This window comes from Numenius arquata, chromosome 19 (assembly GCF_964106895.1).
Source record: "Numenius arquata chromosome 19, bNumArq3.hap1.1, whole genome shotgun sequence".
Taxonomy (NCBI): Eukaryota; Metazoa; Chordata; class Aves; order Charadriiformes; family Scolopacidae; genus Numenius; species Numenius arquata.
Window position 1 is genome coordinate 10,337,593 of NC_133594.1, and position 15,452 is coordinate 10,353,044.

At 46.1% G+C, this 15,452-nt stretch overlaps 1 protein-coding gene across 1 annotated transcript in view; it reads right to left on the minus strand.

Annotated features, from left to right (window-relative positions):
• Window positions 1-6,915: 6,915 nt before the first annotated feature.
• Window positions 6,916-15,452, minus strand: part of TTLL11 (tubulin tyrosine ligase like 11) — a 47,645-nt gene continuing 39,108 nt past the window's right edge. Inside the window, exons 7-9 of the mRNA XM_074161259.1 lie at window positions 14,036-14,293; window positions 11,470-11,576; window positions 6,916-9,082 (exon numbers count right to left, since the gene is read on the minus strand). Of these exons, the coding sequence (XP_074017360.1) occupies window positions 8,793-9,082; window positions 11,470-11,576; window positions 14,036-14,293 (655 nt within the window). The 3' untranslated portion in view covers window positions 6,916-8,792. The remainder of the gene's footprint in view (window positions 9,083-11,469; window positions 11,577-14,035; window positions 14,294-15,452) is intronic.

Consider the following 15,452-nt stretch of genomic DNA (forward strand, 5'->3'; position numbering starts at 1 on the left):
ACACAACTGAGGGGACCAACAACTGGGGAAATGACAGCGTTGAGTCAATACTTGTCAAGCTGGAGCCTTAAAGGCAAAACCGAGTCTTTCTGGTTCAGTGGGAGAGGCAGGGAGGTGCAGAGGAGGCTCGCAGCTAGGGACGGCGGGGACAGAAACAGCTTGTTTCTCCTCCTCTGGTAATAATCCCCAATCTTTGCTCCTGTCAAGCATCCTTCACTCGCGGCTTTCCGAGCCCCTCGCAAGCAGCAGATCCTGCCCTCCCTCAGCATCCTTATTTTTACAACCGGGGACACGTGGTGGGAGCACAACTTTCCCAAGGCCTCCAGCGAGCTACCCAAGCCAAACAGCCGACTTTCCTCCCCCCCGCTTCTGCGTGCCACCGTCCCACCCACGTCAGCCCCAGCTCCAGAGCAAACATCCTTTGGAGAAGCGATCCAAAGCCAGCCAGTAAACAACCCTCCAAAGCCCTGGCCCCAGAGGCGGGGGGAGCGCGGCTGCTCCCTGCCAGAGAAGTCGATAATGACAGGCGAGCAGAAAGGAAGGGGCTGGGAGAACAAGAGTCATTAGTGGAAACTTGTTGTTTGTGCTAATTAGATCATTATCTGGAAACTGCTATTGATGTTGCTATTTCAGCTCCTGCTGCTGTTCACAACTTTATTTTATCCCTGTCTATCGGCCGCCCACGCTCTCCCACGTCCTGCAGAAAGGACCGGCACCGCGGCCCGCAGCCGAGGCGGGATGGAGATGGTGAGATGCTCTGACCTGACCCACCACGGCAAGCACCAGCCCAGCTCTGCGTGGCCACCGCAGAGAGAAGAGGGGAACACAGCAGCCGGGGAGGAACACAGCCCTCCACCCCGACTGCAGCGCTCGGGGACAAGGGCTGCCATCCCTCCCAGCAACAACCTCCCCTTGCTTTGAACCTCCCAGCGCTCACCTGCACGGGCACAAGGTTTCTCCAAGGGAACATCCATCTCCTCTGGTTCGGTGACAACCCTCCTGTCCCGCACGCTCCTGCCGTCCAGCGGGTGCTCTGCTCCCGTCGGAGGCGGCTGCGATGTGCCACTGGGGCTCGAGGTGACCCCCTTGGCCCTTTGGGGACCTGGGTAAGGGGAGAGGGCACAGAACAGAGAGCAGATCAGCCTGTAGCAGGTGTGATTCATGTTACTTTGCAAAGGAGTGCGAGATGTCACGTGTAACATTCCCCAATGCTCCTCCTCTCCCCCACGCTGGCGCTGGGCAGGTAAATATTGCAGAGTCTGTGTTTGGAGGAGCACAGGGGCTGCTGAGCGGGAGCCAAACGCCACCCTGAAATACCAATTAAGACCAACGTTAACAGAGAAAGAGCAGACGAGTTACGGGCTGGCAAGGCGAGTGCAGCGGGAGGGGGCTGCTCGCTGCCTTCGTTCACCGGCGGTGGGATGGAGGCTGCTCCCAAATGGGCTCTGTTTGGAGACAAACTCCCTCCACTCCAGTTTGTCATTACGTGCCCTGCACTATTATTGATCTTGGAGAGACATCAGATTAGGTTATTCGGTTATTAAAAAAGGGAGGTGAGGGGAAGAGAGAGAAAGGCTCGGAGACCTGTAGGATTTCTGCCGCTTCCCACCTGACAGCGAGCCCAGCTCCTCTTCACACGAATAATATCGATGCAGCCCACAGTACAATACCCCATTTCCCCTTGGCTGGTATGAGCGATAATTGAATAACCTCGACCATTTGATTTTTGTGCCACGTCTTCAAGGAATAACAGAGGTCCCGAGCTGATTGATTTATCACAGTCACTATTTTTCCACCTGGAAGCCCCCGTCCTCCCTCACCCCCTGAGGCAGGAGAGCTGTTTGCTGGAGGGATGGGAAGACCAAGCTGAGGCTCAACACTCGGTCTGCAAACTACAAATCAGGTTGTGTCTGTACCTCACACTCCTCTTCCATAGATAACCATCTCCCGTAGAAAACCAGTTAAGGCCGGGTAGGGAATGGCGTCCGTACGAGGCAGGGGAAGTCCGTGGCTCCCACCTCCTTCCTGGGGAGCTCCTGAGCCCACGGCTTTGCCACACGCTCCCTGGCCCCTGAGGATGGTGACAAGAGGGACAGAGCACTGAGCCCTCCTGGATCCCTCGCTGTGTGTGGCCAGAAGCAGCCACCCCAGGTACTCAGGCTCGCTCCATACGGGACCAGTGGCAAGGAATGGGAACACCGGGAAGGGTCGGCACCCGGAGGTCTCTCCCTGGGAAGGTGGGGATGCCGGTGGGATCCGCTCGCTGGGCTCTGCTTAAAACACCAACATCCCCCGCCGCGCTATGAAATAGAAATGCATTCAAATAAATCACCTCAAACTTAAGAAGATGCCATTAGCTATTAGCAAACACTCCAGGCCTATGGGTGAAGGTAATTCAATATGATATGCTTGGGCATGCGAGGTAATGGGTTTCAGCTGAACACCATGTGATACAATCTCTTCAATGGGAGGTTAAATGAGGCTGAGACAGAGACCAGATGGATTTATCCGGGTAGTGCTGCTGCTGATTTTTTTTTTTTTTTTATTTTGGGTATGCTTAAGGTGAAGTGAAGGTAAGTAAAGCAGAAATAATCCGAGAGAGAAGCAGGAGCTCGGCTGTACGTGGCTGGGGCAGGGCGAGCAGGGGGCTGGGGACCTCATCCCACCGGGAACAACCCAAGCGAGCAGCAGGATGCTCACGTGCAGCACTCACGGAAACAGCCAGGCACAAAGAAATACTTTATCGATTTCACCTGATGGAGGAACAACCAGAGGGCTGAGCAGAGACCAGGGGCAGATGTAAACACCTAACCTCTGAGATGCTTGCAGGATTTGGGAGCCCAAACACCGTCTCTCCTCCACCCAGGATCTCTGCAGCACACGAAGGAACTGAATCGGTCCCGTCTCCAGCCCCAGCGAAGCTCCCCCTCTCTGTGACCATTGTAACCCTCACCGAGGCAGGGAGGTTTGTCCCACCACCTTCGAACTTGCACAAGAGTTGTGCAACGTGACCCCCTGAAACTGGGTGTCCCCCACAGCAGCCACCTCCTCCAGGAGCTGTGGGGCAGCACTGCCCACACAATCCATAGGGCCTGGGGAAAGCATCCCCAGCACACATTCCCTGCAGAGCAAATGGTCCTCTGGCAGCCAGGGACCCTGCTCCACAGCCACGGCATCTCCACGGCCCGTGCCCTCCAACAGTCTCTGCTGCCCTGAGTGCCCTGTCCAGGCAGGCAGGAGGTTAAAACAAAACGTTTTCAGGAAAAAAAGGAGGTTTAGGATACTCAAAAAAATCCCAATCACTTCCCCACCAGATTTCAGCTTCACAGTATTTCAGCTGGTCATGTCAAACTTGAGTCAAAACACACTTTTTGCTCAATTTGCTAAAATTTTCACTTGGAGATGCTGAAAAACAGATTATCAGTGCTTGGATTTGTGGGTCTTTGGTTGAAAATACCAAACATCATCATCGTAAACCAGAAATTTCCCACGGGAGGTTTTTTTCCTTACAATGCAGCTACTCATCACGGCTCTGTGCTGTTAAAACCAAAACCCAAACTTGTCTTAAAGCTCTCGGTCATTAGTCAGAAGCTCCGTGTAGAAAGGGAACTGGCTCTAAAGGTTATTAAATAAGGTTTCAATTGCAGTTCGTGTTACTTATTTGGACTAAGAGCAGGGTCATTTTATTGTAACCCCCTACGATCCAGGGATTATTCGTGGCTTCTTGATAATAGCAAAAGAACCCCCGGGATTAGGAGAGGAAAGGGGAGAGAGTTCAGTTCTCCCCTCCTTCATCGTGACAATAAAGGAGGGAAAAGTAGGAAGACAAAAGGGAAAAGCAGAGGTAGAAGTGAAAGGTGAAAGGCAGAAGTTAAAAGCTGGTGAGAACAAGAGTTTCAAGGAAAATAAACAAAGTAAAGTTCTTTGATTAAAACACAGAGGGCAACGGGTGAGCAGAGGGGAGGAAAGGAAAAAAAAAATCCCTTTTCTAAAGATGTGTTTATGTTCCACAAAGATCACTCCCTATTCCAGCTCCCTGTGACCCCTCCTGCCCGCACTCCCACCCCAGTGCTGGGGAGCCACCAGACCCGGCTGCTCCATCGCTACGTCTCTACCAAGACCAGCACAACCTGCCCAGGGCTTGTCACTGGTGCATTTCTTAACAATATTTATAAATAGCTACCAGATTTGGGTCTGTTTAATAGTAACCGAACAATATTAGCAAAGCCAGTGGTAAGCACAGCCCTGACTTTGAGCACATGTGAGGAGCTCGCAATGGAGAGGACCCACACGCTGAAGCCACCACACCATCTTCATCATGTCCCCACCATCCCATCCCCACTGCACTGTCCCCACCGTGTCCCTGCCATGTCCCCACCTCGCAGGTGAGGCCACACACAGCTCCCTGCTGCTGCTGGAAGCTTTGATCCACCTCTGCGGAGGATGGAGATCAGAGCTGGAAAAAAACCCCACAATCCAGACCAGATGTGCTAATTACTTCAACCTTGTCTCCCTGTTTCAAATTAATGACCTGCACAGCAGCACCACGGCTCGCTCCCGAGCTGCTCCTGGGCTTTTGACAAGTGGGAAGGTTCCGGAAGCGCCAGGCTCCGGTGGGAACAGGGAGCCAGGCAGTAATGGCCATGGATGTCCCCAGCAGCAGGGCTGAGGAGAGGGGCTGGAGGGCCATCAGCCACCCAACAGGGCTGTGGAGATCAGTCCTCCAACCACACACGGGGAAAAGCTCCAACCGTTGCACGGACTCGGCAAGGGCTGATGCACGGAAACACCTCAAAGAAAGGACGCAGGACAGATTCACCTCAAAATGAAGACAGGCGTCTTCCCAAAACAGTCGTACAGCAGCAGAGGGAGCTGCACGGATGGACACGGCCATCGGTGACCACACCAGTTTATTGGGCAAACTGAGAAACAGAAGTGGGGAATTAGGAGGAAACACAGCAAAGCATGGTCGAAAACAAAACAAATTAGAGGGAAGGGGGTAATATTTAGAAGCAGATTGTCACTGTCCATCAGGGAGAGATCAGGGTAAGGTCAGACCCGGTGCCGGCTGGAAACAAGGAGCTGTGACGGTGACGATGGAAGTCATTCATAGCAAGTGCAACAGAGATGAGGCACCATCCAGGTAGGACCCAGCTGGCAGCTGCCCCTACAACCTCAGCGTAGCCCTTGGGAGCTCCCACATCCCGCAGAGCAGGAGCGATTCCCTTCTCGCACCCCAAAACCACCACAGAGGCTGCAGCCCCTTCCCACCCCAGCACCCAGAGCGCGAGGACCTGCACCTACCCTGTCCAGTGAGCTGCTCCGGAGGGCAGGACCAGATCCCTCCTCACCGCCAACGTTCCCAAACTGCCGTCGCCTGTCTCTAGGAAGGACGCTTTGGCCTCCTGACGATGGGCTGATTCTAACGCAGCCAGAGGGGTAAAGCCAGTAAATTGGAGCCACCTGCGCGGCAGCGGGGTGCGAGCTCCAGCTGAGACCATGAACACTGGAGCTGGTGGACTTGGGTCTCTCACCTGGGCATTAACCCGGTTAATTAGCCAAGTCCCTCCCTTCCCAGCTGCGCTTTAAACGTGGCCACAAGTGTGTGGCAAGTGCAGTGACCAGCTTAGTGCGCAGTAAATGTCCCCAAATCCAGGGCTGTAACGGGGCGAGTTGGGCATTTGGGCTGAGGGTGATTAAGTGTCAAGAGCCCAATCCAGGTTAGACAGAAGACAAATTTCCAGTGACTTCACCTACAAACAGCTCTGTGCAGAGGAAGGACTCAAAACAGCCCAAGGAGTCGCCGAATTTAGGCGCATTTGGGCTTGATAGGATCCTGCAGCGAAGGGGGGTGTCTGCATTGAAATTCTGCGCTCACTTGCCTCAAATCTTCCTCAGCTGCTGGTTTACTGGTTTACAGCCTGGTTTACTCTGGTTTATACCCCGTGAGCAAGACCAGACCCAGCGTGTCTGATAACGAGAACGATTGCGCCGATACACAATGTTCATACCGTATATGCCATAAAGGGAGAGCTGCACTGGTCTCTGAAAAGGATATACAGAAAAGTGCTATTAAAAAACAAACGCCTACCGCCTTTCACATACTGTTTCTCCTGTTAAAAAGGTATCTCAGGACTAGCAGATTATCAGTGTGTTAGCATTCATATTCTGAATAAAGTGTTTATCGTCATTTTTTTGCATGTGCACAGACTGGTAACTTAAGGGCTACGTGAAATTGCTTTGGATGCTAAATAGCATTCAGAAGAAATTGCATTAGATGGCAGGGAAGAGAAATGTGACTTTGTCATTAAGTCCTAAAGTACACTCCTGTTTTATCCCCCTCCTCCCCCTGAGAATGATATGGCATTCAATTTTCCAATTACATAAATACACGAACACTGGATTACTAGAGGCAGATAATTGAATATTTCGACTGTTCTACAAGGGACCCTTCATATCTGAAGTGGGAGATAACCAGGGGACGCCGCATCAGCCTGCACACACAGAGGCTATAAAATCTGTATTCGATCCAGAGACTATATCAAGATCTCCAAACAGAGAGAGATCTTACCAGTGTTCATTATATACAGCAGTTAATTTATTCCATTGATATCAGGGTAGCTTACACAATAGTAAAACCTGGGTATTTTAGGCCACAGATTGTACTACGTGAAAGCTGTAAGGAGAGACATTCGCAGCTGTAGCATTTCAAACCCGACTCTTCTGTAACTCTGTCTTTAGAGGACATCAATCACCAGAGGAGAGGAACTGTAAGCTATTTTCTAGTAACACGCTGCCAATCGCAAGATAAATGTCAGATGTCACAAAAGGAGAAGTAACCATTTTTCAACTTGTGAATGTCTTCAAATGTATTACAATGAAAGTGTGAAAAAAAATGACCCTTTCAGCTTCATTGGTTCTGACAGATGCCAGACCTTGGAGTTTGGCATTTTATCTTCATACTGCAATAATCTTTATGAAACTTAAACAAGGCTGAGGGCAGCGGCATTAGTCTACAATTGTCCTCTTACATACAATACATAACATTTCCAACAGTCCAGCCGCTGAACTACAAAAGATCATCTACTACTCTTATTGGTGTTACAGAAGAAGACACAGAAGAGGAGAAGGGACGCCCACGTCTGATATTAACACATGCTGGGTATTAGTTTCTCGTGGGCTCCACGTGGTTTCTGCGTTGTATTGCCATGCTGCTCAGCGCCACTTAGGAACAACACATGCTGCTCAAAACTAACATAGGAAAAGAAACACAAAACTTCTCCCAAAGCAAAAACTCACTCAATGCCGGGTGTGTATTGAGTCCGTGACATTAAACGGGTGGGCTCCCTCTGCACCTTCCTTTAAGGTCCCGTTTCTGACAGACCAGCTGTGGGAACGCATCGGTATCAAGCTCAGGTCATTTTCCCCATCCCAAAGCTCAATGCCCAGAGGCTGCCCCATCCCACAGCTTGGCAGGTTTGGGCAGCGTGAAGAACACCAGCACATAACTAGATTCGTTAACATTCATGAGTAGAACAAAGGAGGAAAATCAAATTCAGATGCGGACATACATTATTGCAATAAAATATGAGACTCAAAAGAATCTGACTGAACGGCCCCGAAGTTCCAAGTTTTTCGCGTCCTTTCAGCCAGTCCCGTGTTCCGCTTAGGCCCCCGCAAGAGGAGTGTGATCATGGAAGTCTTGGAAAATAAAGACTACTCTGTACAACTCCAGCGGTACAGTCCAGCATTCTTAACAAAATGCCCTGTTAAATAATCTAGATCTAATTTATACAAAGTTATACTGTTATTTAAGTGAAAAATGAAGAATACGTGCAAAGACAAACAAATCTGCTCTAGATGTTATTCCAGGTGCAAACAGGGTAACGAACACGCAAAAGGCAAAAAATAAGCAAACCTAGAACACAATTAATTTAGCCTTAAGTAAGTGACAGAATTGGTTTCACTGGAATTTAAATGAACTCTTAGACCTTTACACTGTAAAGCTTTTTCCAGCAGCAGTGCTTGGTACCTGAAGACAAAACCACCACTTGATTGACCAAATTTGACTTAAAGAAGCAATTTTTTTCTGTGAATAAGCGGCAGCTTATTGGTTCTGTGGAAGCAAAAGGATAAACATCTGTATTTTTTCCTTAAAAAATTAACAGTACTTGTCATGGCAAAGACATGTACAAAGAAGCAGAAGCCAAAATATGATTTCAGTGCTTTAAGACTGACTTTAAAAAACAAGTACATAGACAGTGACCAAATCTGTATCGATTCCAACAGGTACAGTCCAGGCCATGGGAAGAAGAGGGTCAAAGCCCAAAGTCTGACCACGAACGTAATTCCAGGGTTCAGTTTTCCATAGTTCACTGCCAGTATTTGGGACCGGAGCTCCTCACTTGGTTGCCGTGGTACATCCAGTGCATACAAAGCAATGCAATTCCTGTGGCAGCAGTGTGCCCCTCACTGCACCAGTGCAACCAGTCCCGTCACGCTGGTTATCGTCCCACTGGATTTTGGTCCTTGTCTCACACATGGTTTTCTACACACTCGGGACGAAAGCACAGTTTGTCACGTGAGGTGTACGGAAGGTCCAACAGAGAGGCAAATAAATAGCCATTGCCAGGGTCATTATTGGAGAATGGGAGCTTGCAGCAGACTTTTTAAAAAGCTGAAATAAATAGTTGTGACTATCAGATGAAGGAATTTGAGAGTCTGTCCCCTCCTGCAGTACATGTACGTACCTGGGGATTAATTCTCAGTTCTGTCCCGGTGAACTAGCACCGTTAATAGCGATGATTTCTATAATCTGCAAATTTACTAGCTGCGGCCGTGCGACTCAGGAGGGGTGTGTGTGCAGCCGGTGTAAGGTGAAGTCCATCCGTCTGACCAGAAACTCCTGCACTTCGTCGCTCCACGACCCCGCGGCCACAAACCAGGCGCTTTTCATCCAGGGCAGCCAGATGATACTCACAAAAATCAATCAGCAAGGCCACTTGCTCGTGAAGTGGGAGGGACTTGTATTTCTTCTGAGCCAGGCAGAAGAAAGCTTCGACAAAGGCTTGCAAACACATCCCTGCAAGGAAAAGGTGTTTATAACAGATTCAGAGCACAGCATTCTCCAGCAAACTGCATTGAAAAGAAATGGCCTGTCCTTCAAAAACCAAAAGACAAGGATTTATTTGTATGTAACATGCACGTGAGCTCACGTAGCGTTCGAGCAGAGGGGAAGCCCAGGCTGGGTTACAGATGGGTGACACGCTGTCACTGAGGCTCTTTCTGGTTTTACACCCATCAGACCCCAGCAGCCCAGCATCCAGGGGCAAACCAGGACAGTAACACCTGATTTTAAGATGTTGTTCGATTAAATTGGTGTAACATCAGCCTTGATTTCTGCTGCCTCAAATATTAAGTCGAAACAGAATCAGACACACAGTAACATACTGAGCTTCAAGGAAAACAATCCATCCAGAGAGAAAAACGAGTTTATATCGGCACCTGAATTGGGTCATTTAAACCTTGTATTTTTAGAGATAGACCTAAAACAAAAGTTCAAATGTAGACCTACTGAAACAATATGGCATTTCAGTCCGTAACACTATAAAGATAACCCCATTGCCAAGTATCACCTTATCACAGAAGTGAGTTTATTTGAAGTGTTGCTTTCCTTCCGCAAGGGCTGTACTAGGTCTGAATCCTCAGCCTGCCTTGGGAAGGCAAAGAGGCCATTTTTCAGCCAAACCCAGTAACTCTACACTCGTTTTATTTCAACTGAATGAAAAAAAGGTGCAGTGGGTGCTTTAACCGGCTCTCCCAGTTTGAACGTACACTTAAGACGATTATTTTAGGATGAGACATTGAAAGATTTGGGGTTTTTAACTTAACGTTGGCTTAGTGATGCTGCAGAAAAGGCACCTTTTCAAAATGTTACAATTACATTCTGAAGTATAATTTCTCTCAACTATGGCTGCAGCTGGGGTCGCTTACGATCTCGGCGGCGAAACAGCTTGCAAAGGAATTGCTGGGTTATCTGGGAGCAGCAGCTGCCAGCTCCGTGAATTATTTTATCCGTCACAGCGAGCTGCAGGCAGGGAGAGCACCTTTGGTAGCGCACACGCTTTCTCCCCCGTAAGTGACACTTGTGAAACATTTAATGAAAAAAAAGTCAGAAGCTGCTGTTTTAGAGCAGCAGCAATAGTGACTGCATGGGTTACAGCCAGGAGCGGGGCAAACGCAAAGCCCACGGAAAAGGTTGAGTATTTTGTGGTTTAACAGCTAGAAAACATCTGGTTCATCTTATCTGAATTCATATAGACAGACTATAGAGAGTATTATAGCATCCCTATGTTCAAGCAAGACAAAATACTACTTATCTACTTCATACAAATATAAGCCTCATTAACATTTCTGAGGCATGTTCAAATATTCAAAAAAAAGGTTACATACAAATAAATTTACTGCTGTCATAACCTGACCACACTCTCACAAATTATTACGTGTATCACTGAGATTCTTGCTGTTTATGCAGGAGGGAGCTACAGATGTATTTTAGGGGGGTGGGTTAACAAATACAAAAGTCAATCTCACCTTGCAGACTTTTGATTCTTCTGCTATTTTAGCATTTTTAAAAAAAGATGCAGGAGTATATACATTGATGTCCATGTTCAGCTTCTTATATACAAATATATTTTGAACCGGTTTCTGGGAAGATGCCAGCCTGCAGCTCTGTGACCAGCAATGTAGTTTATACCACACGGATTTCTTTATCCCACACTGATTTAGACGTGACAATCCTCCTTGATGGCCACAAGGAACAGAATATTTCAAGAATACTCTGACTGCTGTTCCCCTGCTATAAATGGCTCCAATATGTGTCAGGAACCATTTTTGTTGTTGTTACAGAAATATTACGACAATTGAAATTATTCAACATTTTACAAAAGCTACAGAAAAGCTGCCAAATTTATGGACTCAATTTCATATAGAAATGTAATAGCAATTTTAGAAATTAAGTTATGTATTAAATGGTGTATTTAGGCCATTAATATAGCAAGAAAATAATCCCTGAACTCGGCTATTAGATAGATTACTGTCTCAGATCTGAAAACGTGACCAAAGCAGATGGGGAAGTAATTCACTACTGACGGCGAGGCTGGCTGGTTGTTTCTCTAGCAAATTACACAAGGTTTTCTTCATTTTCAATAGGTTTTCTTCATAAATGTCAATTGCAGGGGGTTTGCAGAAGACTTGCTCCAATAAATCAATTGAAAACTCAGAGTGATCTAGTCTATAGATAAAGGGAAATTGCCATGGAACTAAACAGAAGAATTTGCTGTACGTGTATGTGCCTCAGATGTCTGTACCTTGTTCCCATTATTTTTAATGAAGGTTTGAGGTGTGTGTGAGCTACCAAACCTACAAAAAACCCAGCTTCCATAGTTTTCAAATACAAAATAGTGTTACCTGATTCCTTGTGGTCGATTCCCATGCTGTTCCACCTTCTTGTGATATCAATATATAAGATATCTACAGATGCCATTGAAAAATTGCTGTTACTCAGTTTGCAGTTTCTGTTAAAAACAGATAAAATAAAGAAAAATTTCTGATTACGTTCAAACTGCCAAGTTAGGACAAATTCTGCAAGAGCAACTGAGAGAACATTGGAAAAAAGTTTACCCATGTCATATGTACACACCCAGTGTAACGTGCTCAGTCTAATACATACAGCAGACAGCAAATAAACCTGTGTTGATTCAGTGTCTGTATCTCAAATGGTGAAGGCCCTGAATTTTTCACATACACAACATCTCCTGCGTGTCCCTCGTGCTGCTGCCTGTTCCGATCACGCGGGCAGCGCCTCTGCCAGAAGCGGCTCCAGGTGGGAGTGACCCGCTCTGATGCATCTAAATCCGATTTGCACGTGCAATCTCATGTCAATTGCCGGCCACAAAAAGGCAGCGGGTCATGTTAGAGATTAGCTGGCTTATTTGGGGTTTGCAATAAAGAAGAAAAGGACAGGACAGGAAAAAGGAAAGGACGGGAAAAGGGAAAAGGGAAAAGTTAAAAGAGAAAACCCTGAATACGTCAATTAAAAATACGAGTTGACCATTACACACAGCTTTCTCCCAGGCTATGACCTGCACTCTTTGAGGCCGTAACAGAATGGAATCAATTGGAACACTGGGAAACCCAACACCAATTTGCACAGAGTATCTACATGAGGCAGAGTTTGCACAGAGAAATACTCTTTTATTTGACTGACTGATCCTGTTTGAAAAGGGCTGGAGGAAAGCTTTCAGGCACAGAATTACTTCTTCATGCCTGAGCACTGAACAGATTTCCCCTCTGCGTTGCTGAACGCTGCCTGGAAAACAGCAGCATCTCTGGATGCATCTCGGGCGCTCGGTGATAAGCACATGGAGGAGATGTGAGAGTTGCGTGGTCTGAGCCCGCGGTGGAGCGCTGATCAGCGGAGAATGAGCTGCCTGTCCAGCACCACCAGATGTCTGGCAGCCTGGCTGGAACTAGTGCCCGTGCCAAGGAGCCGGCCAAAATTTCTAGCCAGAAAAGAAAAAAAACACCCCAAACCCAACTACACAAAACCCAACAACAACAACAACAACAACAAAAACCCTGGATAATTTAAAAGAATCTTACTCTCTAATAGCCTAAGCAGAGCTCCCTTAACACAAAACATCCAAGCAAGGACTAGAGCCACATTCAGCATTTCCCTTTTAGTTACCTTTTAGAATGAAGAAATTATTAAGGGGAACAGATTTTGATTAGTTAAAATTGAGTGGCTAGTCTTGGCAACCACTTGCCCACACGTGCACACACACAAAATCACACTTGTGTGCTATTTTATTCTTGAAATGCGATACAGCACACATCTTAGAAACATGATCTTATTTCGGAAATGAGAGGTAACGACAGCATTTCAAAAAAGGGCCATATAGTTGGTATAGATCCTCTGGGAAAAATTAACAAAATATTTGCCAATACTACAAAGTTTAATTTAACATGCATTAGGAAACTGCAAACACTATTTCATTGAGATATGGCAACTTATTTTAATAGTCTTAAAAAACAATGTTGGCGTTTATTCTGTGTTTCTCTGACAAGTGCCAAATTAAGGCTGGACTAAACAATAGAAAATACAGAACTGGAAACAATCCTGTACTGGTCTGTGGATAGAGCAGATGCCTTCAGTCGTTTTCTATATATTGTAATTTGTATAAATCAAATTGTTTATATTCATTCCTGAATGCTAAATGCATCTGCATAGAAACAGGATCTGTATTTTAAGAGTACATCTGCTGCTGCTGCTTATTTCTTTTGTCATTGTCAATAAAAGACAGAAAATGAGATATTTGTACCATGACTAGAGCAGATATATCCATAAAAAACAATGAAAAAAACCCTCACAAATAAAAAGTATGTGAAAAAAAATAAATTGAGTTCCTTGCCATTGCGAGTTGCAATTTCACGATGCAAATCCTGGGTGCACAGCGCGTCAGGAACTGGCATTTGGCAACGCTTTCCTGTGGCCCGGGGCAGGCGGCTCAGCCCCCCCAGCCAGCACAATCAGATCTCCAGTGACCCAATTCCAGTCTCTTTTCACAATGGTATTCCTACCATTTACTAGGAACATGACATGTCGACTAGGACCACAAATAGTATCTCCCAAAGTATTGCTGATCTGCTGTAGAATAGAGCGCCAGGTTCCTGCTAGACACAGTTTCATAGGTCGGGTATTTTGGGAGCTTGGAATGAGGAAAATATATCTGTTTTATAAAAAAATACCCAATGTTTCAATGGAACTTACAGGGAGAAGTTTCTTTAGAAGGCATTACTAAGCCTAGAAGCTAAAAGTGAGCCACTGTTAGGGCCTGCCTTTATTCAATGGAAGTTGAGATAAGCGCAGGGACAGCAGCAATTCTTGAAGCAATTCCTAAGAAGCAATTCCTAAGAATTCCTAAGAAGAAGCAATTCCTTGAAGCAATTCCTAAGAAACCTTCACTTTACTCACCTTATAAACGTTCGGAAACCCGTTGGCCCCAACTTCGTTGTCCCTTTTACGCCAAGAAATCGGATAAACAGTGCGGCCACTCTGTCCACGAGTCGCAGGTAGTTAAACTGCTTGGCGTACTTGGGGAAGACTTGTTTGAGGCAGAGGGAGGGGAGCCCGGCCTCGGGACCCCGGCTGCCCTCGCCCTCCCCTCCGTCCGCCGGTCCTGCCTCCAGCGCCTCTTCCTTTGCCTCCGACACATGCTCCAAAGTCTGACACCTGCAGCACACAAAATAATTGTATCTTTTATCAGCCTTATTCTTACAAGATTCCATACGCTGTCTTTCTGGATTTTTAAAAATTATTTATGAGATCTTTAGAATAATGAAAAACCAAGAACAAATGCTTTAGGGTTCCCTTAAAGCAGAAATCATGTCATAGGAGTATCTAAAAGGATAACAATCAGACCATTCTCTGATGCCACAAAACACCTATACATACAATTACCGGAGAGATGCCGTGCCATTACCAGGTTAATTGTGAGAGCTACCACTAACTGATAACTCCCCTTGACATGACCGGAGCTGAGCACAATCAACTCTTCTGTAAGTTTTAAAATTTTTGTTTTATACTAAACCTTTCCTTTATTAAAATTTTGGGTTTGCCACCACAGAAATTGTCTTTCTCAATGCAAATTCGTTGTGATGCTGTAGAATATCCATTTCCCTTTCAAAAGCTCTTTACAACTCACAAAAGGTAACAGGGTGACTTCTTCCGCACAGGCGAGGAGACACCAGGGAGTAACTGCACATCGGTGTTATCAGCACGGAACAAATACAGGTATGCAGAAAAAAAAGACGAGTTTCATGGAATTTCATGGAATATTTCATGGGAAATGCTTAGTGATTGTAAAATCTAATGATATTTAAACTTATTTTCCAATAACGATTAGAAGCTTTTACCTTCCCTGACAAATAAGGTACAAAAAGTACAGTAATATCTATTTGCAAAGAAGAAATGCTAACAATACATTCAGAAGCGATACGGTTCACAGAAAGGCACCCAGGCACTATTCAGAAGACAATTTCTGGGCAATCCCATTATTTTTTCTTCAAATCCTCTGTGCATACTGTCAAAATACATTATTTCATCTTCATTGTCATTGCCAAATTCCCTAAATAAAGCTGATCAAGATAACAATGTTCCAAAATAACTGTCACATATTTATTCAGGATGACTTTTTTTTTTTCACTTTTTTGCTGCATTTGACATACCTAGATAAAATTCAAGATTGTTATTCTCCCAAGTTCAGAAAGTCTGAGAGCCGAAGGTAATTATTTGGCACGCACTAAGCATTTACAGGTTTTCATTTTCTTTCCAGTCATTTTTCTAAGTACCTATCATCAAGAATAAGTATAATTCATACTAGGTACTATAA